This window comes from Ranitomeya variabilis, chromosome 1 (genome assembly GCF_051348905.1).
Source record: "Ranitomeya variabilis isolate aRanVar5 chromosome 1, aRanVar5.hap1, whole genome shotgun sequence".
Taxonomy (NCBI): Eukaryota; Metazoa; Chordata; class Amphibia; order Anura; family Dendrobatidae; genus Ranitomeya; species Ranitomeya variabilis.
In genome coordinates, this window is record NC_135232.1 from 677,685,599 (window position 1) to 677,712,407 (window position 26,809).

The 26,809-nt window shown below is 49.0% G+C and overlaps 1 protein-coding gene across 6 annotated transcripts; it reads right to left on the reverse strand.

Annotated features, from left to right (window-relative positions):
• Positions 1–2,956: 2,956 nt before the first annotated feature.
• Positions 2,957–26,781, reverse strand: LOC143776071 (uncharacterized). Of its 6 annotated transcripts, XM_077265015.1 has the most exons (5): positions 26,329–26,781; positions 21,023–21,101; positions 19,494–19,567; positions 14,074–14,175; positions 2,957–3,920 (listed from the first exon to the last, which is right to left on the reverse strand). In XM_077265015.1, the coding sequence occupies exons 1-4, from the start codon at positions 26,541–26,543 to the stop codon at positions 14,118–14,120; spliced, it is 426 nt and encodes a 141-aa protein (XP_077121130.1). In that variant the 5' UTR covers positions 26,544–26,781; the 3' UTR covers positions 2,957–3,920; positions 14,074–14,117. The 6 variants fall into 6 exon arrangements, 2 of the variants coding, with proteins under 2 accessions (XP_077121130.1, XP_077121138.1); XR_013215764.1 differs by lacking the exon at positions 21,023–21,101 and having other exon boundaries at positions 26,329–26,721; XR_013215765.1 differs by lacking the exon at positions 21,023–21,101 and having other exon boundaries at positions 26,083–26,721.
• Between the last annotated feature and the right edge of the window lie 28 nt (positions 26,782–26,809).

Below are 26,809 nucleotides of genomic sequence, written 5' to 3' on the forward strand. Positions count from 1 at the left end.
TCATTTTTTTTTTTTTTAAACACAAATATGGTTCCCAGGGCCTGGAGGAGAGTCTCCTCTCCTCCACCCCGGGTACCATCTGCACATGATCCGCTTACTTCCCGCATCGTAGGCACAGCCCCATGCATGAAGTAAGCGGATCAATGCTTTCCTATGTGTGCAGAATCGCCGCGATTCTGCACAAAAGTAGTGACATGCTGCGGAATGTAAACCGCTGTGTTTATGCTCGTTTTTTCCCGCAGCATGTGCACAGTGGATTGCGGTTTCCATAGGTTTACATGTAACTGTAAACGCAATGGAAACTGCTGCGGACCCGCAGCTGCAGAAATGCTGCGGTTCCGCGGTAAAAACCGCAACGTGTGCACACAGCCCAAGTGTTTTTGAATATCCATATTGAATCAGGAGCCCCATATAATCCTGCATAAAGGTTAATAATGGCCCCATAAGATGCTCCATAGACACATTTGCCCAATATAGCGCTGCAGAAACGTTGATTATGGCCCCATGAGATGCTCCATAAAGATATTTGCGCCATATAGTGCTGCAAAAACGTTTATATGAGGCCATAATTGACACTTGCCCCATATAGTGCTGCACAAATGCTGATTATGGCCCCATAAGATGCTCCATACAGATAATTGCCCCATATAGTGCTGCACAAATGTATGGAGCATCTTATGGGGCCATAATCCGCATTTGTGCAGCACTATATGGGGCAATTGTCTGTATGGAGCATCTTATGGGGCCATAATCAGCAGACACTTGCCCCATATAGTGCTGTACAAATGCTGATTATGGCCCCATAAGATGCTCCATACAGACACTTGCCCCATTTGCTGTTGCTGTGATAAAACCGCCCCCCACAAAAAAAAAACCAAAAAAACAACACACTCACCTCTCTGTCGCTCAGGCCCCCGGCACTTGCAATATTCACCTGCTCCTCGTTCCGGCGCCACTCCATCTTCAGCGTCTTCTGCACTGACGTTCAGGCAGAGGGCGCACTAAACACGTCACCGCGCCCTCTGACCTGAGTGTCACTGCAGAAGACGCTGAAGACGGAGCGGCGGCTGGAACGGGGAAGCGAATATCGTGCAGTGCTGCGCTCCCCTCCCAGTTATACTCACCTGCTCCTGGTGCAGTGCAGTCCCTGCTTCCCCAGCAGCTTCTTCCTGTACTGAGCGGTCACCGTTACCGCTCATTACAGTGATGAATATGCGGCTCCACCCCTATGGGAGGTGGAGCCGCATATTCATTACTGTAATGAGCGGTACCATGTGACTGCTCAGTACAGGAAGAAGCTGGGGCGCCGGGGACCTGCAGGGACCACGCCAGGAGCAGGTGAGTATAATTAGACAGCCCCCCCCCTCCTCTGCCAACCCCTGGGTATGACTCGATGAGGAGCCTCCTTGGACCGCCGCATCATCAGGCGACCCGCTGGCGCCCCCCTGTCGGCTGCGCCCCCCCTGTCGGCTGCGCCCGGGGCACATGCCCCGGCTGCCCCCCCCCCCCTGGATACGCCACTGCCGACAACTGTCAAAGGAGAATTGGAAGGCCCCTTCCCCCTCACACATTAGACTGTCAGCCAATCAGTAAGGTGAAATCGGATAGATTTTAGGTTTGTGTTTATAAAGGGAAATGTAGATTAGAAATAAACCCACAACAACAGGGCACCCTCTGAGCCCAGTGTCCCCAGCAGTCACACAATATTGTTAGGACACTTCACACTGATGAACGTTGCATCCTTCATTTCTTACAACTGGTCACAAGATTGCTGGTGGCTGCAGGGCTCAGAGCAGAGGACTGGGGTAGATGTGCATGTGCTTTTATTTTTCTTCTTCAGTGTTACTAATCCATACAATGACAATGGCGACACCAGAAACCGCCCCAGTGGTCAGACCTCGGATCACACTCCTGGCATATGACTCCAAAATATAAAACCACTTTGATAGAGACACACACAAAGTATGGGTCCATATAAATCACACAAGGCCCGGCACAACCATGACTGGCAGAAAGAGGAGAGTGGAGCAAAAACCATCAAATTGCAAATGGAAACGCTACAATCAATTGATAGAACTGCACTGATGTGCAGGTACAGCGAGCAGTGTCTGCCATGGCCTCAGCCATCAGGACTATTCTTCCCAGCTAAACCAATGAGGAAGCCTATGAGCCATGCACGCACCTCACACTCTTGGCAAGGAATCGGACTAAGCAGGACACTTCCTTGCTTGCTCACATGGAGCTTTTTATAGTAGTAGGCACCTAACCAACCACATGTGCAAAATCTGAATTCATTCAGTTTGTTTTTAACCCCTGCAATTCTAGAGAACAAATAAAAGCAAAAATTTCCTCCCTTGTGTCATGGCCTACTTGTCCAATGATTTTGCTCCCCCCCTCCCGCTATCCCAGAGGCACATGAAGCATGGGTACTGTGTATCCAGACTGCTGTTCAAGCAAGAAGTTCACCATCCTCAGATCAACACAAATCCACCACTGATGTTCAGAACATCAGATTTTCCATGACACGATTTTTACACTTTTCTGTCAACAAGTTTTGTTGCGTGAGCAATGGGAAGAGACACATAGCGGGTACCATTGTGCAAGAGAACACATTTCAAGCTTCTAATGGAGCAGATCAAAAAAGCCTTCCTTTTGGTTGAAATAAGGGAGACCCCTCTCTCCTCTTGTCAGGCTGCAATTTTAACTTCCACCTTTACAAGATTTTGTTATTTATTAGAATTGAGTGAATTTGCGATGGTTCCCTCTTTTTCGGCAAGCTATAGCTCAGTGTTCCCAAACTCCGGTCCTCAAGAGCCGCCAACAGGTCATGTTTTCACGATTTCCTTAATATTGCATGGGTGATGGAATCATTGCCTGTGCATGTGATGCAATTATCACCTGTGCAATGCTAAGGAGATCCTGAAGACATGACCTGTTGGTGGCTCTTGAGGACCGGAGTTGGGGAGCACTGCTATAGCTGGATACATGGAGCACACCGGACAGTCAACTGATCGGCGCCGTGTGACAGTCATGACACATCCAACCCAACAAAAAAGGCTTTCCATGCATGTGTCATGACTGACACAGCTGCGACACATGCAGCTGTGGCGCGATCCAGGAAGCCAGGTTCCCTCTGCATCTTATTCAGCAAGCGTTATAACTTGCCAAAAAAAGGGAACCTGAGCAAATTCACTCAGCGTCCAGACTTAATGACTAGAGTTAAGAGTTCAGATGCCTACTTGGACATTCAAGTCTCGAAGCAGGTCATCGAGTTCTTTCTGGCTTAATAGATGAGGCCTCGAAGAGCCTCCCTCAAACTCACTTCCACTGGTACTACCTGCCATACCCTCCAATCCCTGCCTCTTCATATTCTGACGGTGGATGGGCTGGTAGTCTGGTGAACACTGGTATGGGAACGTCGTTGCCATGTGGAATAGGTCGTCTTGCCGATTCCAAATCAGGATAAGCATTTAATCTTCACAACACAAAATTAACAATCGTCAGGGTGGTTTTTGGTTCTCTCCATACCATTGGCACACCAAATTTTAAGCTTTTTCTTTCACCATTTGTCCACTGTCATAGGTGCTCCACACATGTGCTGCAAACCATATGTGGAGCCCAAGACTTATCCTGGTCTCCAAGCTGTGCTCCATAATAAGTCCAGCATAGTCAATGCACAAAGTCAGTGATATTTTTTCTGTTTGCCAACCATGTACTCTCCACAGATGTAGCAGCATACATCAGGATTGTTGATGTAGGCTCTTCTTGATGAAGTCATAATTTTTACATGTATTTAGACAGAACTTTTGGGGTGTAAACCAAGATTGGGTTGACAGACTTTTATGGTAGCCGACTTCTTTCCTCAGCAGATTCACAGTAGAATTCCGGCTTCAAAAAGTCACTTTTCTAGCATTCTAAGCCTACAAATTGAAATACAAAATATATGGGATATTTCATTACCTAAGACACTGTTAAAGAGTCAAAAGAGCAAAAGCTATTGCATTTATCACACACAGGTCACATTGGTGGAATGCATTATTTTCATGGATGTCCATTATCTCAAAAACTAGAACCAATTCAGCAAAAGTAATGGGATTTTTGCATTCAGCACCCTAAAAGAACCTAAACACATTCCAAAAACCTTGGCACCTGGGGAAAAAAAAAAAAAAAAAAAAAAAAAAAAAATCTCAAATCTATTTTTGTTGTAGACCTGCAATATGCCAATATATCCTAATTAAAGAAAAAAAAAATGTCTGATCTAACTTCCTCTGGATCCTAAAATCATTCATAGATATATTATGTTTAAAGATCATTTGTTGTGCAAAAAACAATAAGGCCAGTTAAAGAGTTGGTCCCAACCCACTGCCACTATAGAAAAGAGGAAACAGCTATGTTCTGGCAGCATCAGAGCCCATCCCCCACGGCAGCCAGTAACAGCTGATCGGTGGGGTGACTGCTGTTGCACCATGATCATAAATAAATGGCCTAACCCAACGATAAGCTATTAATATACATATAAAAAATTTACAATAAATATCTTAGTCCTTTTAAGCCCACTATTCTGCCTTTAGCTCACAAATACTGGTATAGGAGTGGGACCTACGGAGAGGAAGTATCAGGGAAGGACTCTCACCTCTTCTGTGTTTTTCTAGTTGTGCTATTGCCATGGAAGAAACCATTACTAGAGGTCAGTAGAAAGTCTCCTAAGTTTAGACTGCTGCTGGGCAGTGTCCTTTGTGCGGAGGGATCTCACATGTCTGTGCTGTCAGATAATTGGCCACTGGCACCCTGCAGCAGAGCACACCCACACGCTGGCAGCTGTAACCACACATCCCACTAAACTTTTCTATACAGCTAAAACAAAGGTACAGCAACTTCTACCCGCCTGACAAAGGTCAGAAGGACATGTCGCTGAAAATCCGGATACGCTGGGAACTTTTCCAACCTACGCTGCAAAACTAGAGCTCACGTGCAATGATCTGCATGGTGCACATTTCTCTTGCAGAGTAAAATCTAAACTCACTGGATCTTTGTAATACAGTGACATTATCTACGTCATAAGACTGGACAAACCACATACCACCGAGCACTGCGAGGGAATGTCAGTGTGGACGATCACATGTGACACCACAAGGCTCTGGTATTAGAGCAATGTCAGAGTAAATAACAGCCGGAAGTTGTGCTTCACCCACAGGAGCACGGGCAACACCAGATGGAAGTAATCCAGCTATCCTACGTGACAGCTACACCACAAAAAGCACTAGGCCAGACAGGAGCTTCACCACAAAAAGCACTAGGCCAGACAGGAGCTCCACCATAGAAAGCACTAGGCCAGACAGGAGCTCCACCATAGAAAGCACTAGGCCAGGGAGCAACACCATAGAAAGCACTAGGCCAGACAGGAGCTCCACCATAGAAAGCACTAGGCCAGACAGGAGCAACACCATAGAAAGCACTAGGCCAGACAGGAGCTCCACCATAGAAAGCACTAGGCCAGACAGGAGCTCCACCATAGAAAGCACTAGGCCAGACAGGAGCTTCACCATAGAAAGCACTAGGCCAGACAGGAGCTTCACCATAGAAAGCACTAGGCCAGACAGGAGCTCCACCATAGAAAGCACTAGGCCAGACAGGAGCTCCACCATAGAAAGCACTAGGCCAGACAGGAGCTCCACCATAGAAAGCACTAGGCCAGACAGGAGCAACACCATAGAAAGCACTAGGCCAGACAGGAGCTCCACCATAGAAAGCACTAGGCCAGACAGGAGCTCCACCATAGAAAGCACTAGGCCAGACAGGAGCTCCAACATAGAAAGCACTAGGTCAGAGAGTGACACCATAGAAAGCGCTAGGCCAGACAGGAGCTCCAACATAGAAAGCACTAGGCCAGACAGGAGCTCCACCATAGAAAGCACTAGGCCAGACAGGAGCAACACCATAGAAAGCACTAGGCCAGACAGGAGCTCCACCATAGAAAGCACTAGGCCAGACAGGAGCAACACCATAGAAAGCACTAGGCCAGACAGGAGCTCCACCATAGAAAGCACTAGGCCAGACAGGAGCTCCACCATAGAAAGCACTAGGCCAGACAGGAGCTTCACCATAGAAAGCACTAGGCCAGACAGGAGCTTCACCATAGAAAGCACTAGGCCAGGGAGCAACACCATAGAAAGCACTAGGCCAGACAGGAGCTCCACCATAGAAAGCACTAGGCCAGACAGGAGCTCCACCATAGAAAGCACTAGGCCAGACAGGAGCAACACCATAGAAAGCACTAGGCCAGACAGGAGCTCCACCATAGAAAGCACTAGGCCAGACAGGAGCTCCACCATAGAAAGCACTAGGCCAGACAGGAGCTCCACCATAGAAAGCACTAGGCCAGACAGGAGCTCCAACATAGAAAGCACTAGGCCAGACAGAAGCTCCAACATAGAAAGCACTAGGTCAGAGAGTGACACCATAGAAAGAACTAGGCCACAGAGCTACACCATAGAAATCACTAGGCCACAATCAGAGGGTTATGGTCAAGATTCTAAGACGACATTTATATACGTATACTCTAAAGGGCTTTTAAAATATTGTCCGGTCTCAGATGGGAAAAAAAAATAAAAAAATGCAGTCAATGACTGCCAAATCAAGTGTGCACACTGTCACGATTCCCCTGTAGTTCTCGCGTCGGTGAGCTGTCATGTGACTAGGAGAGTTGCATATTTCTAGGCAAGACTCCTGCGTTTCTCAATTCTTTTCTACTGAACCTGGCCGAGACTAGTTGACACAGAAAGCAGGACAGTGTGCACACACACACACACACACACAGTCATGATAGTCAGTCCGCAGACTGGACAAGCCCTTTGACATCCTGCATTACATATATCTGCAAATCTCAAATGCAGACTGAATATTAGCTATAGAAGGTGTACAGGAAGCTTAAGATAGGAAACCCTGCCAGACAAGCAGCTCTCCCTCACCACTCCCCCCAAATACGTACATGTGACAATGGGGAGAAAGCCGCTGTCAGATCTTTAGTTCTCTCTGGAGATAAGTTGCCTCCAGAGGTGTCCAAGTCCTTCTCTCCTGATCAGTTGGAGGCTAGCTGGGAGGCCCAGCATAAAATGCTGGCAGGTTCGGCTGTCCTTCACATATACAAGCCTCTAATTAGCCTAAGGGTAGGTGCAGATGATCAGTAATCGCTGCGGGTTGGAAGCAGTGTACTTGTGCAGTGTCCAGATGTTACAGAATAGTGGATGGGATGTTAAGAAATCCTATGCCCACTATGCGTGCAGACGCCCACAGCTCACCCGCAGGGACCGACATGTGGCATGTCTTTCCAAACCGCAGTATGCCAACTTCTCTTGCAGAGACCATAGTCTCCGCAAGATAAATTTCACCAGTGGAATGTATTGGAGGTGGTGAACCCACACGGTTCAGTGATCACATGTGGATTCACCTGCGTTCAATAGCCGGCAGCGGATGGTTGCTGCATCCAAAGAACTGCCAGTTCCGGATCCTCTGCACTTGCCCTCACAGACGGTATGACGCAGCTTCACATGATTTAAGACACAATGTGGAGTTAGAGATTTTGGCCTGGACACAGATCGTGCAGCAAAAGATCGCTCAATGCCGCGTCTACAATGCATATGGACAGGGTAGGCATTGCCACCGGCAAGTGTACCTAGGAAGCTACAAAAAGTGGGAACAAACTGGATTTTTAGCAACTTGCTCATCAAGGTACATTGCAGGTCTACAATGTGAGAATATTCCCCTGGTCTCACAACAAAACGTTGTTGTGTGTGCCCATACACATTAACCATAAACCAACGGCACGAGCAGATCTACATCCAACAATGAAACTGCAGCACCAAGAAGGAAAAGTCATGGAATCAAGGAGAGCACAGGATGGAGACAGGTTACAGATTAGCAAATAATGAAAAGTTTTCAAAATATCTTAAATTTATTTAGCAAGAGGAACATGTACAGAAATCTCCACACTTACAGCCTCGGATGCCATCACCGAGCTTTTGTGTTGTGCTGAAGTGTAACTGCACCATGTCATACGGCACAGGAATGGAGGGGACATATATTGCTGGGCTCCCACTGCAACAGTCGCAATCACAGCCATGAGGGTCCTGACTGACGAGTGTCTGCAGCATGTAAAGACCCTGCAAAACACAAGGAGCCATCTCGCTCCGCCAATCTCAGGGTGCCGATAGGCCTCTGGCTACCATGGCAGCATAACTATGCCCAACTTATACAGCAGCCCATCACATCCCACCAAGGACAGGGTTTTTGCACATGAAGAGTTAATAAAAGTTGGTTACCAAATGGTCCCACAAAAAAGCTCAACAGTCATGTCCAAGGAAATCAATGGATGTCTGAGGAATGTTCTACTGAATGCAATTTGACAATCAAGATCCGCTGCTGGCAGCTCCAGTGTGATTACTGACCAATGACGTCCCAGATGTGCTCGATGGGGAACAAGTCCGGAGACGTTGCAGCCATGGTAGCAAGTTTAAAGACACGCAGGCTGCTTATGTCACCGCTTTCAAAGTCTGTAATGGTTCAGAAAGAACTTTTTTTTTTTTATGTGGTTACTAAGTAGAAATGTTTTTATTGTAACTACGCGTTTTGACACCAAACTAAGGTTAGAGGGAAAACAGAATTCTGCTTATTCAGCTCTTATTAAAATAAGGGCTCCGATCCCACCAAAATGGGCTTTGACCCCACAGCCCTGTTCACACTTGCTTATAACACGGCTGAGTGCTATGTGATGTATATAGGATAGCACTCGGCCCAATATTATACTATGGGGCAGAGCAGATCTGTGATGTATAGGATAGTAGCACTCGGCCCAATGTTATACTATGGGGCAGAGCAGATCTGTGATGTATTTAGAATAGCACTCGGCCCAATGTTATACTATGGGGCACTTCAGATCTGTGATGTTTACAGGATAGCACTCAGCCTAATGTTATACTATGGGGCAGAGCAGATCTGGGATTATAGAACAATCGCAGCATTCAATATTTGGATTACACACCACCCCATACAAGTCTATGGGTGCCTGTAAAACATCGGACTGCATTCTGATGTCATCCCAGTGCAGGCCAATGTACATGCACAGAGACAATGGAGAAGTTAATTTCTCAGTCTTCTCTGCACTGGTTATATGATTTTTTCATGTGAGAGAATCACTCAGCTCAAATTCGAACAGTATCATTAGAATTATCGGTCTGATACTCTCGCATAAGGGAAACTGACGGCCATGTGATCCTGGCCTAAAAGGGAGGCTAGGGGAAACTGAGGGCGTAGACTTAAGTGGAGTCAGGAGAAACCGTGGATGAGCCATGAGGTGCAGAGACAAAGCACAGTGAGCTAGCCCTGCTATTTTCAGATCTCCTATAGAAGTGAATAGACCACAGTGGATGTACGGCCACCTCTCTTCCTTGGTGGCACCACACCAATTAGACATTAGCGGCACATTCAGAGGGTACCCCAAAAGCATCCAAGATGGGACAACCTGTAAGACTAGTTATGAAGCACTAACAAGCTGGTAAATTCTAGGTACAGAACTTCATGTTGATTGGAAACAGTCACGTTTCACAAATGCTCTAGGGAGCTATATAAAAAATGAGCAAAGCACACGAATGTTGTGGTCATTAAGCCACAACACAAGTAACGTAATAAATGTCTGCTACAAGAGGCCACCAGCGATTTATCTAGTCTCCTTCCTCAGTACAGACCCCACACAATCTACCAGGGAGGGCATCCAGTAGTGGGTACAGACTGGCACCTGTTCTGTGCAATGCACCCAGTGTCCTGCTACGACTCAGGGCCAAATCATGAGATCATGCTCGTGTGCAGCTGCTCCCAGCATAAAGCAGAGCGATCCCCCCCACCCTGAGCAATGGGGTCCGCAAACCACACAAGGGACAGAGGTTTCCTCCAGCTATAAATAGTAACCTTCCTGTAGTAGCTGGAGAAAGTAACAAGCAGAAGAGGTGGAGCAGCAGCTGCCCCCTGCAGGGACACAGCAATCAGCGTTACCATGGCAACACCTAATGCTATGCCGTTTAAAGAACACTAGTGACGGAGGATGGCGGCAGGTGTGAGGAGCGCCTGGATCTGCTGTAGCCACTGAGGAGGGCACGGATCTACAGCAAGTGTCTGCATCATCTTATCTGTATACTCACCCATGCCCCCTCCCCCAACAATCAACCCATTAGGCTGTGTGCACACATAGCAGATTATTCGCTACGCGTACATTATGCATCTCATCATTTAGAATGCATTCCGCAATTTGTGCACGATGCGCAGTAAAAAACGCAGCATGTTCATTAATTTTGCGGGGTTTTTTTTGTGGATTTCCCACTATATTATTGCATTGGGAACCTCCGGAAAAATCCGCAAAAAAAAAACAAAACCAAAAAAAAAAAAAAAAACACGCACCAAAAAAAAGCGGTAAAAAACACGAGAAAAACGCATGCAGATTTCTTGCAGAAAATGACCTGTTTTGCTCAGGAAATTTCTGCAAGAAATCCTGAACGTGTGCACATAGCCTTAGAGAGGAATACAGTCCTAGTACACACAGTAAGCCTCACATACAGCTTAGTCACAGGGCTGTGGAGTCAGTAAGCCAAGCCTCCCACTCAGTTTACGATTCTGACCCCACAGCACTGGTTACTACTGAGCATGTGCATAAAGTGCAGCACAGATTCATCTCATCTATGACTCCACAACACTGGGCACTACTGAGCATGTGCATAAAGTTCAGCACAGATTCATCTCATCTATGACTCCACAGCACTGGTCACTACTGAGCATGTACATAAAGTACAGCACAGATTCATCTCATCTATGACTCCACAGCACTGGTCACTACTGAGCATGTACATAAAGTACAGCACAGATTCATCTCATCTACGACTCCACAACACTGGGCACTACTGAGCATGTACATAAAGTGCAGCACAGATTCATCTCAATTAACAGCCCAGATCCTTAGATCAGGAACAGAACAGACATTTATAGGACATTTCATAACTTTCCCAAATTCTTATGAAAACATTTACAGCACATCCTGCATTGTACCCACTTTATTTTATTGGAGTCAGTCCACTTTATACAGACAGACTCCACCAAAAGGGACACTGACTCCATAGCCCTGTTTCATCATAAAAATGGGCTACAGATACATGAAAGGGAATCTGTCACCAGGATTTTGCGCCCCCATCTCTACATTATGCTGCTCTCAGATAAGACCCCGATTCCAGTGATTTATTACTCACTGGGCTGCTTGCTGCAGTTTTAACATCAGATCTCTGCTGATCTGGCTGAGCCCAGTATAACCCTGGCCACTTCAGTGATTGTACACTATGCATAGGCAGAAAGCTGCCAATCATTGGTTCGCAGGCACCTAGTCCTCTAGTAATTAAATCAATGTTTTAACAGCAGGAGATTATCAAAACTACAGCAAGCAGCCCAGTAAGTGCCATCATTAGAATCAGGTAAATATTGCTGGAAAAACAATTAGAGCAAATAGGGTCTTATCAAATGACACAAAGGAAGTGGGAAGAAAAAAAACAAACAAAAAACCACCACACATGGGAAATGCTCACCTGTTTCAGTTGTATGACCACAATAAAAGCATTTTTGTAAGTCAGCTGCTGCAGACCCTTAATAAAATGCTGTTAAATCGGTTGGGGTGGTGGGATGTGGAGCAGTGGGGTTTGAATCTGTGCTCCCAAAAATACCAGTAACTTTATTTAAAAAAAAAAGTGTTAAGAAATGGATCGTAAAGTTAATAGCGGTTTATTAGTCAACACATTTCAAAGTATACTATGTCATCATGAGGACAAACCACATTGAATCTCTAAAACTGCTATTGAAACTCCTCGATCCTGGGATCCATTTCTGAATACCTATGATCCAAGATAAAAGATATCAGCAGCGCAGATCCAAATATCACTAGAATCAGGCTCTCTGCTCCTTACATCACACTGCGCTCAAATTAGGTGGCAAAAAGCTGGTGACAAATTCCCTTTATTAACCAGGTCACAAACAATAGTGAACACCATTTACAAGCTGTACACTATAGCTGACAACTTGCTGCATCAGCCACGATCAGTGTTGGCACAGTCTATGGGCGTTTAACCCCTTACATGCTGCTGTCAATACGGACTATGGCATCTTGTGGGTTAACAGGGTGTGGGGACTCCCTTTTTAACCCCATTGGCACCCCAAGATCTTGATCGTGTGGTCCAGATATTGGCCATGGCAATTCACTGGCAAATAACGGACTTGTAGTTTGCCGGCTACAGTGGTCTTTTCAAAAGTTATCAAAATTTAGGTAGTAAAAATAAAACTCATTCCTGTTATGCCACTTTGCATCAAGTCCTGAAAATCACCTGAAGGCTGCCGTCACACTAGCAGTATTTGGTCAGTATTTCACATCAGTATCTGTAAGCCAAAACCAGGAGGGGGTGATAATACAGAAGTGGTGCATATGTTTCTATTATACTTTTCCTCTGTTCCCCTCCTGATTTTGGCTTACAGATACTGATGTAAAATACTGACCGTGTGAGGGCAGCTGAAGGGTTAAACCACTTAACAGCAGTTTTCAGTATGTCAGGGGTGCAGTTTTTAAAATGGTATCACTTTGTGGGGGGTTTCCAGGTGTGACTACATGGCAGCTCGTGCATTCAGCGTGCACTACACAAGTACTAGAGACTCAGCACTGATCTGGTTAAGCTCACATAAGTTCTACGCAGCTTTTGTATGTCCTGGTGACTTACACCCTCCCATGTCTTATTGGACCTCTATCTCCTCCTTGCCTACTTCCATGTCTCCTCCATAGCTTTTGAGGTTTGTTTATTTTTGTATTCAGTACATATTTAAATGAAATTCTATAATAAATTTAGTTGTTTTTTTTATACTACTACTTGGTGGTTAATGGCTTACTCCATTCCTTCTCTTGGGGATGTAATGCTTTTGAGTACTCCACTAATCTAACTTTGCCTCTTTATATGTGGGAAGAACAGCACTTTAAAATAAGTTCTCTGCCTTGCTACAAAATCTGTGCTATATGAATATCATTTACATCTTTAGGAGGTAACGCTGAGGGTATCTGCACACGCTGCAGATCCGCAGCGGTTTCCCATGAGTTTACAGTACCATGTAAAGCTATGGGAAATTAAATCCGCAGTGCACATGCTGCGGAAAAAACCATGCGGAAACACAGCAGTTTCTTTTCCGCAGCATGTCAATTCTTTGTGCGGAATCCGCAGCGGTTTTTCACGTGCTCCAATAGAAAACTGCAGGTGAAAACCCGCAGAGGAAACCGCAATAGAAACCGCAATAAATCCGCAGTAAAAACCGCAGCGGTTTTGCACTGCGGATTTATCAAAACCACTGAGGAAAATTCCGCAATGGAATCCGCAGCGTGTGCACATGGCCTGACCCTTGTGTGCGCATGCGAACTGATACTGGCTGTGCACGTACAGAACAGATGGGCGTATTAGCCCACCTGGCTCTCTAAGGACGCCGCGTATTAGCCCACCTGGCTCTCTGACGACACTGCTATTAGCCCACCTGGCTCTCTGAGGACACTGCTTGATACACTTTCGAGTCCACGAGCGACATCTAGCAGAGAGGAACAAGGAAGACCGCACCCAGCGAATGTCTGGCGGGCAGTGTCAGTGCGCACATGCAGGGCAGCGAGTGCTTCCAGCACAAGCTAGGGACAGTTCCAAAGATGCAAGGGGCGCAACCATAAAAGCAGCCAATGGCCTCACTAGGTGCACAGAAGCCGCCTCATTTGCATATGGATTAATTGTCATTGTCACAAGCACTACCAGTAACTGGTCTGGCTCTATTAGGATTTTTATAGGGTGAAGTTCCCTATATCCCTGCCCTATCAGATACTGCAGGCAAGAACTATTGAAAGAGCATGTTTCCTATTGCACGATATAAACGCCGTACATTAGATTTTTGATCCAATGAAGCTGGTGTACTTCCATATCCGTATGACATTTCAAAAGAGAAAAAAAATAAATAGAAATATCCTTCTCTGCCCACCTGTATGCTTAGTGACAGCTCCTTAGTGCCCCTCTTCCGCTCTCTCAATGCTCAGTACGAGCTGCATCAGTCATCCAGGCTGGGTAAGCAGACACTAAATGGCTGAAGAATTGAAGCGTAATCAAATCTTATAGCCAGACTTATAAAATGCTCATTTATTATCAATATTATACAGCCAGCCATCCTGAGATGGATTTTCAAAGCAAGTATACCAGCAATATCAGGTATTAAATCTATATGATAACAAGTACAACAGTCTAAAGGCCCCGTCTCACAAGTTTTGTGACGCAACAGCGACCTCCATAGCGATCTCGCTATGTGTGACACGTACCAGCGATCAGGCCCCTGCTGTGAGATCGCTGGTCGTGTCGGAATGGCCTGGACCTTTTTTTGGTCGTTGAGGCCCCGCTGACATCGCTGAATCGGTGTGTGTGACACCGATCCAGCGATGTCTTCACTGGTAACCAGGGTAAACATCGGGTTACTAAGCGCAGGGCCGCGCTTAGTAACCCGATGTTTACCCTGGTTACCAGCGTAAATGTAAAAAAAAACAAACAATACATACTCGCCTTTCGGTGTCCAGGTCCCTTGCCGTCTGCTTCCTGCTCTCACTGACTGCCGGCCGTACAGTGAGAAGTGAGAGCACAGCGGTGACGTCACTGCTGCGCTCTGCTCTCACTGTACGGCCGGATCTCAGTCAGAGCAGGAAGCAGACGGCAAGGGACCTGGACACCGAAAGGCGAGTATGTACTGTTTGTTTTTTTTGGTAACCAGGGTAAACATCGGGTTACTAAGCGCGGCCCTGCGCTTAGTAACCCGATGTTTACCCTGGTTACCCGGGTGCTGCAGGGGGACTTCGGCATCGTTGAAGACAGTTTCAACGATGCCGAAGTCGTTCCCCTGATCGTTGGTCGCTGGAGAGAGCTGTCTGTGTGACAGCTCCCCAGCGACCACACAGCGACTTACCAACGATCACGGCCAGGTCGTATCGCTGGTCGTGATCGTTGGTAAATCGCTTAGTGAGACGGGGCCTTAAGTAATGGCCATCACATTGAACACTGTCCTTTTGATTGTCAAATGCGTGAGAAACATACCCAGCAGGATCACTCTGGTGAACAGGTCACAAAAAAAAGAAAAAAAAAAAAAAAAGAATTAAAAGTTGCATTCTGAGGTCACAGCGCTACCATGTCAGTAGAAACTTAATAGCAGACCCCACTATTGTCAACAATACAGGGGACAGCATTGTTTTAGTGCTGCAGTGAAGGGAACACCGTACAGCCCCAGAGCTGCGGTCATCTCATCCCCAAGATCAGGTCACCACCATCCTTCCCCCCCCCCAAGCAAGCAGCAGTTCTTGCAGCAGTTGTAGTGCAAACTCTCGAAATACCAGTAACCAGCTGCAGCCTGCACAACTTGTCTGCCACTAAAGAACTCTGTATAAACATGGCTGGAAAGAGGGACAGGCACCAAGTAGTAGAAACACAACCAAGCCATCTTTACAGCAGATCTTACGGCCTGTTCACACAGACAAACTTCAGATCGAATAGCACACTGACAAAGTCAAAGGGAGAATTCAATTGTTATTTTCCAGACAAAAGCATGAGCGGGTGCAACGGAAGTCACAGCATGTGTTACCTGGATCCAGATTCCCATCAAAAGGGTCCATGGAAAACAGACAGCTCCTGGGCATGGAGCCAAGCCAACTTTCATGTAACCGCCACAATTGCATTGCTAAAACAAATGGGTTTCCCCATCAATCACACGATTAGACCTTACTACCATGTCCCAATACAGCCTCCTAGTCAAGACGAAATTTGGACAGTCGCAGATCTTGGAAGGATCGGCTGACCACCTGCTATGTATGATGGACCTCCAGCCCTCCTGAGGGTGATGCTGGGGGGCAGAGGAGGTAAAGGATCAGACAGCTGGAGTATGTATGTATGTATGTATGTATGTATGTATGTATGTATGTATGTATGATATTGTAAATCCACACACCTGCACTATCCGGATAGGCGGCAGCCATCTGAGGTATTGCCCTGAGGGCTTGCACTTCCCCCGTTGGATAATTATAGGAGACAATCACTAACTAGCTTGGATGGCTGAATACCACGGCATTGCATTCTTGGAGACGCAGTGATGAGTAAATAATCTAAGTGCCTTGTTAGATGTCTGCAATTCAGGCATTTGTGACGTTACTCATCAGACCAGACCCAAGTATAAGCTGATCGATACAGACAGACGGGTGCACAGGACACCACAGATCTCAGTGCCGCTTACAATTTCCTTTGCAAAACAAAGAGGGAAGTTATGAGTAAGTATTCAGACCTGCGCTTCCTTCTTCCTATTTCTCAAGAGACCGTCTCATATCTGGAGACAGGTAGAACAAGTTCAGGTCAAAGTTGGTGCCCACATTACCCTGTCCCCTCCATGGGATTAATGACCTGAACAGACTGCATCATGTAGAGACATCTGATCAGTCAGGGTCACATCTTGTTCTACAAGTCACCAGATGAGAAGGGGGGGGGGGGGGGGGTGGAAATAAATTCTGACATAGGTTTTGCCCTTACAGCATTTGTTTGTCAGTAAAGTGCACCTGATTACGGGACTGCAGGTCAGCACGATTACAAGGATACCAGACTTGTATAACTTATTTTTATGGTGAAAAATGTAATGATGACCCAGAAATTTAGTTTTTTTTTTGTCATTTACTGAGAATTGTAACTGTCTTCGCTGATGGTGCAATGATAGGCTTTTTGTGTGGCGAGGTGTAGTTTTTAATACTATTTTGGGGTACATACAGGAATTTAGATTTTTGCTTCACAGCATTTATCATATGGATTAAATAATTTTAGGACCCAGCTGCCATGATAATGCTGCAGTATCTGGCAGTGATGTCACTAATGGTGCGCCCCCAGGACCACATCAGACAGACTGGTACAAAAGTCTGCAGTCATCCCATGTTACTGCAGAATCAGGACAATGCCATCTGCATACTTGCAGTCACCTGCCGACGAGACTCACCCAGTTTTTATCGAGAGAAGCCGAACGCGGCTAGTCAACAAGTGACTGATACCATTACATACATGTGGTCGCCCGCTTGCACTGGCAATACTGGGGAATCAGGACAGTGTGTGCGCATTGCAGTCACGATCTAGCAGGTACAGAGTAACCGCAGTATCCAGTCACAATTCTGGACAGCCCCAGTGTAAACAGCAGCAACTGAAGCTGAGCTCCAATCACTGCTTTTCTAAACAGATCGAGCAGGACCTGGTGAATGGAACTGCATGCAATCAGAAAGCAACACATCTCCCTACAACATCACATAGCACCTCATCAAATAAGACATGTTCTCGCCTAATTGGGGAGTGAGCATCTGAAGTGGCTACAAGTCCCCCACCCACCACCACCGACAGTCCTACAAGTCCCCCACCCACCACCACCGACAGTCCTACAAGTCCCCCACCCACCACCACCGACAGTCCTACAAGTCCCCCACCCACCACCACCGACAGTCCTACAAGTCCCCCACCCACCACCACCGACAGTCCTACAAGTCCCCCACCCACCACCACCGACAGTCCTACAAGTCCCCCCACCACCGACAGTCCTACAAGTCCCCCCACCACCGACAGTCCTACAAGTCCCCCCACCACCGACAGTCCTACAAGTCCCACCACCACCGACAGTCCTACAAGTCCCACCACCACCGACAGTCCTACAAGTCCCACCACCACCGACAGTCCTACAAGTCCCACCACCACCGACAGTCCTACAAGTCCCACCACCACCGACAGTCCTACAAGTCCCACCACCACCGACAGTCCTACAAGTCCCACCACCACCGACAGTCCTACAAGTCCCACCACCACCGACAGTCCTACAAGTCCCACCACCACCGACAGTCCTACAAGTCCCACCACCACCGACAGTCCTACAAGTCCCCCCACCACCGACAGTCCTACAAGTCCCCCCACCACCGACAGTCCTACAAGTTCCCCCCACCACCACAGCTGACAGTCCTACAAGTCCTCCCCCACCTCCAAAAGTCCTACGGACATAGAAATCCATCGTAAGCTTATTGTAGGCAGAGCCCTTTGGCTCGCCTACATTCAGATAAAGGGGACAGTTGCAGAATATCCAGGACATGCATCTACACCCTTCCTAGAGAGTAATGGCATTTGCCCACCATTTCTTGAGAAAGTCTTAAATTAACAACTAGTCTGAGCAGTCAGATTCCGACTGCTCTTAAAAACCTACAAGAACCCTGCTTGTAAGCAACATGACAATGTTCTCAACCCACGGGATACCGTATGGTCAAACCCCATCACTTGTGGAATCGCACAGCTCATTGCTGGCACCCTGGTCCTCAGCGCAGGGTACATGACTGCCTGTGATATCAGATAGACCTCTGTATCAATCTTGTTACCACATTTACTTTTATCCTCTGGATTGATGTTATTTTAGCACATGAAAAAAGAACGGTATTTCAGCTCACCCTTAGTTCAGACGAGATGGTAGAAGTCAGTCCGAGCACGGATACAGAGTGTTGCTGCCACAACACTGATTGGTATGTAGAAAGAAACGGTGTGTTCTAGCAGCGTTTTAAATGTTTAAATAAAATTTTGCATTTTTATCCCGGAGCTGGATCCACACCGTTTCTTTCTACATTGATGTTATTTTACCATTTACAGTCACCGATTTGGTACTGTACAAATAAAGCGCATCACCCCATAGCATTTCCCTCCTTATATTCAGGTCTGTGCCGACTCAAAACTACAGTCAGAGCAAGTAGGAAATGATTAGTTTGACAAGACGAGGGGGATGAATAGAGCACAATGACTTCACAACACATCAATCACTGTTGTAAAAAACAGTTTTGATACTTTATTGGAATCTCTGAAAATTACAGGACATTTCATTAACAGCTCTAACGCCATGTTCACACATTGCGTTTTTTTCTGCATGCAAAACCTGCTCTCTTGGCAGTAAAGAAGTCGCTTACAAACAGCAGGTTTTGCCCATTTCTATTGGCATGTTTAGAAATTTTAGCTAAAATTTGCATGAAAAAAAAAAAAAAAAAAAACGCAGTGAAAGCGGAACGTGTGAACCTGAACTAACATTCTGTAAAGCCTGCTGCCGTACAACACTGGAGACATCATGGAGCACAGGAAACAACTAGTCGATGGGGCCAAGCCAGAAATTATCACAATAATCTACAGCAATGCTACATGGCAAAGTATAAGGACGAAGTCGCCCTATCAGCCCAGCGACAGATTTATTGGGTCTGTGATTCTTGTTTTTTTTCGTCTCAAAGAAGGAACTGAATTGCAAGAGACAGGAAACAAGAAAAACAACAGAGCACACTAGGTCCAAAGGTGTCTGCGTAGCCTAAAGACAAGCCTCTCATTGAGCTTTACCTGACTTCTGAAAGTACGGAACTGGGCGAGTGGAATAAATAAAGTCGTTCCTGCTCACGGTCGCCAAACAGTTCCTGCAAAGAAGACAAATAGACATCTTAAAAGGCGCCATAATACAAAAAACGATAACCTAGAAGAGAAACAACACATTACATTAACATGTCTAAACCATAATGGTGTTGTCCAGTGGAAAAAAAAAAAAAAGTTCTCTTCTCCACAGGATAGGTGAGAACTTATTGATCAGTAGGAACTCAGAGGCCAGACTGATCGGCACGTTCACCCCTGTTAGAGGAGCAGCAATGTTCCATTATCTACCGGTGTGCTGTCTCAGATATTTCCAAACAGCCCTGCAGAGAATCAATAGAATGGTGATTGGCTATCCGACCTGTAGCTTCATTTTGGACCAGGCATAAAGATTCCTCATTCTGCCAATTGCTGTGCGTCACAGCGATCGGACCCCCAATCAATCAGTAAGTTATCACCTAGCCAACTTGTTTCACTGGACAGCCCCTTTAACATGCTCAAGCCTCATATCCGGTGATGGTTTCATGTAAAACAAGGATATATTATACAGATTGTTGGGACTCCTTGCCAGTCTCAAGATCTGCGTTATGGTCAATGGAAGGAAATTGACAATTTAAAGCAGAGGTCCCCAACCTTTTTTGCACCAGGGACCGGCTTTAAGCAAGACCAGTTTTCCATGGCCCGGTGGGGGTGGGGTTATGGAGGGATGGAGCTTAGTGCATACTTATCATATAATTATGACATTTATAATGAGAATGTGATTCAAACTGATTCAATGTGATTCAAACTTATAAAGCTGTGCCTTATATATAGTGCTCTGCACCGTTGCCCCATAGATGCTCCACATAAAGCTGTGCCTTATATATAGTGCTCTGCACTGTTGCCCCATAGATGCTCCACATAAAGCTGTGCCTTATATATAATGCTCTGCACCGTTGCCCCATAGATGCTCCACATAAAGCTGTGCCATTGCTGCTGCTGCAATAAAAAAAACAACAACACATACTCACCTCTCTTGCTTGCAGCTCCTCAGCGTCCCGTCCCGGCGTCTCTCCGCACTGACTGATCAGGCAGAGGGCGGCGCGCACACTATATGCGTTATCGCGCCCTCTGACCTGCACAGTCAGAACAAGAGGACGCGAAGACTGAGCGGCGCCCGGCGTGTGGAACGCGGACAGGTGAATATGTAATACTTACCTGCTCCCGGCGTCCCGCTCCTTCCCCCGGACAGCTGGTCTTCGGTGCCGCAGCCTCTTCCTCTGTCAGCGGTCACCGGCACCGCTGATTAGAGAAATGAATTAGCTAGCTGTCAGCGGCGCCGCGGACCGGCTGAAAAACCCCAACGGCCCGGTCCTGGTCCGCGGACCGGCGGTTGGGGACCTCTGATTTAAAGGACAAAGGCTGATTTCTGCCTATTCATTGGCAGCCAGCAGATCGTTATGAGGCATGTTGTCCCGGCCTGGATAAGACTGCTGTGTGATAATTCCCCTTACAATGGCAAATACCTGCGTGATTCCATCCAAAACGTTCCCAGTACTCGCGTACCTCTGGCCATCTTCACTTTGTAGTTTAACTAGTTCTTCTCTGAAAAAGAGTCTGTATTTACAGCTTTATGAAAAGTGATCCAAATCAGACCAGAAATAAAGATGGAACCGAAATACTCTTATTGGACATCAACCTACAAGTTCAGTGTGCAGTCGCTCAGTTTGCCACATGGCAGATTAGTTATCCCACTGTCTCGACAGCACGACAACCTTTACTGACAACCAGACTAGCTGTCAATCTTTCCACAAAGTTTAAGGGCGTGCTATATTTAATGATTACAGCACCAACTTCTGCTGTGTGTCTGAAAGCATTTTTGCCCTTTTCTAGCGGCAGGAGACATGTGCACCAATCCACTGGAGCAAATGTAATGAAGCAGAAGGTTAATGAAAATCAAAGTGCACCATAATAAAATAAATAAAGGGCATATATTCACAGAAAGGAAAGTCAGGGATATGTCCACACCTCCGCAGGCATTAAACAACTCAGACTACAGTAAATGATAAAACTGCAACCTGAATACCAAAAAAAAACAAAAAAAAAAAACACATGACTTGCAGCCAAGTTCAGTAATTGTTTTAATCAAAAGGGGTCATTTCTCTTAGGTCACATTTGATAGATTCAGTAAGATACTCGATACCAGTGACCTTAAGGCCACGTCCATGCACGGCAGCAGATCAGCACACCACGGGGCGATTGCAACACGTGTGACTTGTGCTGATGATTGCTGCCAAGATCCATGGTAGAAAGGATCTGGCCTTGGGGCAGGTGCAGATGACCGTAGGTTCTCGCATTGGAGGGAATCAGGTCCATTATGCAAACCACCGATCAATGTCAGCATACTATGATCCCATTTCCTGTGAGTAAGATGGAGAAAATACAGCGCTCCATCTTCTCCATTCTGAGAGTGAGCGGAAATCGGGCTGCACTCTGATGTGACCCGAGTTCAGTCCTATGGTATCCACGCACTCATTGACTTGCATGGCCGAGTGCAATCTGAATGTCAGATAAAGCTCCGAGATGCTGCAATTTTTTTTTCAATTTGTGTAAGGGTACTGTCACACTAAACGATTTACCAACGATCACGACCAGCGATACGACCTGGCCGTGATCGTTGGTAAGTGGTTGTGTGGTCGCTGGGGAGCTGTCACACAGACAGCTCTCCAGCGACCAACGATGCCGAAGTCCCCGGGTAACCAGGGTAAACATCGGGTTACTAAGCGCAGGGCCGCGCTTAGTAACCCGATGTTTACCGTGGTTACCAGCGTAAACGTAAAAAAAACCAAACAGTACATACTCACATTCCGGTGTCTGTCCCCCGGCGCTGTGCTTCTCTGCACTGTGTCTGCCAGCCGGAAAGCACAGCGGTGACGTCACCGCTGTGCTCGCTTTCCGGCTGGCCGGCGCTCACAGTGCAGAGAAGCAGAACGCCGGGGACAGACACCGGAATGTAAGTATGTACTGTTTGTTTTTTTTTACTTTTACGCTGGTAACCACGGTAAACATCGGGTTACTAAGCGCGGCCCTGCGCTTAGTAACCTGATGTTTACCCTGGTTACAAGCGAACGCATCGCTGGATCGCTGTCACACACAACGATCCAGCGATGACAGCGGGAGATCCAGCGACGAAAGAAAGTTCCAAACGATCTGCTACGACGTACAATTCTCAGCAGGATCCCTGATCGCTGCTGCGTGTCAGACACAGCGATATCGTATGGATATCGCTGGAACGTCACGGATCGTACCGTCGTAGCGATCAAAGTGCCAATGTGTGACAGTACCCTAAAAGAAAAAAGAAAAAAAAAAAAAAAACACGCACATGTGCAAGGCCCCATAGGACATTGGTCAGAATGCAATCCGATGTTTGGGCAGCTCACACTCGGCCCAAAAATAGTCGCCAGCACCTGTCCTTAAAGGGTTATTCCCTCAAATCAAGACTTGTCCCATAATTCACTCATCACTGGTACAACCAAGCCCCTTTGTAGAGAACTGTCTTGTCAGAGCTGCACTAGTCCTCCTCTCCATTCATTGCCCCAGCGGTTGGACCCCCAGTGATCAGCAAGTTATCCTCGATCTTATGGACAGGGGATAACTCTTGGTTCTGGGAACAATCCTTTAGGGTTAGAGATCAGCATTTTGTCTAATATTTCTGTGGACGATATAACTGTTAAACTTGGCAGAGTAGGAAATCTCCAGAACCATCAGTCTATCATCAATTAGACCGCTGTAGCCAATCTCAGTAATCAGCTCTAAGTTTTGCATGTATCCGCTGAGGTAATCAATTGGCTGCAGCGGTCACATGATTGATGGATGAGCCGCCATCCCCGCAGGACCAGCCGTGGATGAGCCGCCGTCCCGCAGGACCAGCCGTGGACGAGCCGCCGTCCCTGCAGGACCAGCCGTGGACGAGCCGCCATCCCTGCAGGACCAGCCATGGACGAGCCGCCATCCCTGCAGGACCAGCCATGGACGAGCCGCCATCCCTGCAGGACCAGCCATGGACGAGCCGCCATCCCTGCAGGACCAGCCATGGACGAGCCGCCATCCCTGCAGGACCAGCCATGGACGAGCCGCCATCCCTGCAGGACCAGCCATGGACGAGCCGCCATCCCTGCAGGACCAGCCATGGACGAGCCGCCATCCCTGCAGGACCAGCCATGGACGAGCCGCCATCCCTGCAGGACCAGCCATGGACGAGCCGCCATCCCTGCAGGACCAGCCATGGACGAGCCGCCATCCCTGCAGGACCAGCCATGGACGAGCCGCCATCCCTGCAGGACCAGCCATGGACGAGCCGCCATCCCTGCAGGACCAGCCATGGACGAGCCGCCATCCCTGCAGGACCAGCCATGGACGAGCCGCCATCCCTGCAGGACCAGCCATGGACGAGCCGCCATCCCTGCAGGACCAGCCATGGACGAGCCGCCATCCCTGCAGGACCAGCCATGGACGAGCCGCCATCCCTGCAGGACCAGCCATGGACGAGCCGCCATCCCTGCAGGACCAGCCATGGACGAGCCGCCATCCCTGCAGGACCAGCCATGGACGAGCCGCCATCCCTGCAGGACCAGCCATGGACGAGCCGCCATCCCTGCAGGACCAGCCATGGACGAGCCGCCATCCCTGCAGGACCAGCCGTGGACGAGCCGCCATCCCTGCAGGACCAGCCGTGGACGAGCCGCCATCCCTGCAGGACCAGCCGTGGACGAGCCGCCATCCCTGCAGGACCAGCCGTGGACGAGCCGCCGTCCCGCAGGACCAGCCGTGGACGAGCCGCCATCCCTGCAGGACCAGCCATGGACGAGCCGCCATCCCTGCAGGACCAGCCATGGACGAGCCGCCATCCCTGCAGGACCAGCCATGGACGAGCCGCCATCCCTGCAGGACCAGCCATGGACGAGCCGCCATCCCTGCAGGACCAGCCATGGACGAGCCGCCATCCCTGCAGGACCAGCCATGGACGAGCCGCCATCCCTGCAGGACCAGCCATGGACGAGCCGCCATCCCTGCAGGACCAGCCATGGACGAGCCGCCATCCCTGCAGGACCAGCCATGGACGAGCCGCCATCCCTGCAGGACCAGCCATGGACGAGCCGCCATCCCTGCAGGACCAGCCATGGACGAGCCGCCATCCCTGCAGGACCAGCCATGGACGAGCCGCCATCCCTGCAGGACCAGCCATGGACGAGCCGCCATCCCTGCAGGACCAGCCATGGACGAGCCGCCATCCCTGCAGGACCAGCCATGGACGAGCCGCCATCCCTGCAGGACCAGCCATGGACGAGCCGCCATCCCTGCAGGACCAGCCATGGACGAGCCGCCATCCCTGCAGGACCAGCCATGGACGAGCCGCCATCCCTGCAGGACCAGCCATGGACGAGCCGCCATCCCTGCAGGACCAGCCATGGACGAGCCGCCATCCCTGCAGGACCAGCCATGGACGAGCCGCCATCCCTGCAGGACCAGCCATGGACGAGCCGCCATCCCTGCAGGACCAGCCATGGACGAGCCGCCATCCCTGCAGGACCAGCCATGGACGAGCCGCCATCCCTGCAGGACCAGCCGTGGACGAGCCGCCATCCCTGCAGGACCAGCCGTGGACGAGCCGCCATCCCTGCAGGACCAGCCGTGGACGAGCCGCCGTCCCGCAGGACCAGCCGTGGACGAGCCGCCGTCCCGCAGGACCAGCCGTGGACGAGCCGCCGTCCCGCAGGACCAGCCGTGGACGAGCCGCCATCCCCGCAGGACCAGCCGTGGACGAGCCGCCATCCCCGCAGGACCAGCCGTGGACGAGCCGCCGTCCCCGCAGGACCAGCCGTGGATGAGCCGCCATCCCCGCAGGACCAGCCGTGGATGAGCCGCCGTCCCGCAGGACCAGCCGTGGACGAGCCGCCATCCCCGCAGGACCAGCCGTGGACGAGCCGCCATCCCCGCAGGACCAGCCGTGGACGAGCCGCCATCCCTGCAGGACCAGCCGTGGACGAGCCGCCGTCCCGCAGGACCAGCCGTGGACGAGCCGCCGTCCCCGCAGGACCAGCCATGGACGAGCCGCCGTCCCCGCAGGACCAGCCGTGGATGAGCCGCCATCCCCGCAGGACCAGCCGTGGATGAGCCGCCGTCCCGCAGGACCAGCCGTGGACGAGCCGCCGTCCCCGCAGGACCAGCCATGGACGAGCCGCCATCCCTGCAGGACCAGCCGGGACCACCACGGAGGGCTCCACTCAATCAGCAGAGAAAAGCTTGTTGCTTTACACTAGAACATGCCCTATTCCTTAGCAGTGCAGAAACCCCTTCCTGACTCGGTCATGCACATACAGAGCAGCCAATAGTCAGGCCTGGAATTGCAGTTTTTTTTTTTTTTTAACCATTTCACCACAATTATTTCCCCGTTTTCCAGCACATTATACGGTGGAATTAACGACCTCGTGTAAAACTACACCCTGCCCACATAAGCACTCACACGTCTGCAGTGACGGTGTGGTTCTTAGGAAAAAAAGGCAGAAATAAGAATATAAAATGAAACCTGTCAGCCGCAGGAAGGGTTAAGTCTCCATAGTAACAGCGGACACGTTCGCACGTGGTCCCCTCCGCCGCTGCGCTCCGCACCACACGGGGTTAACCCCTCCCGGAATCTGACTTCCGGTGTCAGTCAGGACTTCCGGGGCCGCCGGTGATGTCACCGCAGCAAATGGATTCAATTCCTAACGACGTCACAGCCTTCACATGACCTTTGGGCGCCGTCAGCGGCGGATAGCTCTCCCGTATTTACCCCTCAGACGTCCACACCGTGTAGGAGTCCTGTGGGGGACAGCAATAAAGGCTTCCGGGCCCGTCTCCGCAGCCTCCGTGCGCGCCGCTCAGCCCTACGTCTCCCGCACTGTTCGCTCCTCCTGCTCCGTCTGAGCATAAAATGGGAAACATCCCCTTTACAAAATGGCGCAGCGCCCTTTGGCAGGCGCCTGCGCACTGGCGCTTAGCGCGCATCACACGCCACCTCCCCCCATACGCAGCCCTTTCAGCTCGCTCTAAACTCGGCTTTTAGTTCCGTTTCCAGGAAACAGAACGACCAATCGTATGACAGAGACGGCATCGTCGCTTAATCCGAGCAGCCAATCAGCGTTCTTTTAACTCCATCCGGATCCTAACTATCCAATGATCTGCAGAAAAGGACTGTCTACCCTGTCAGCTGTCCAATCAGCAGTGTCTACCCTAACTAACCAATCAGCAAATGTCATGATCCTACCTGTTTC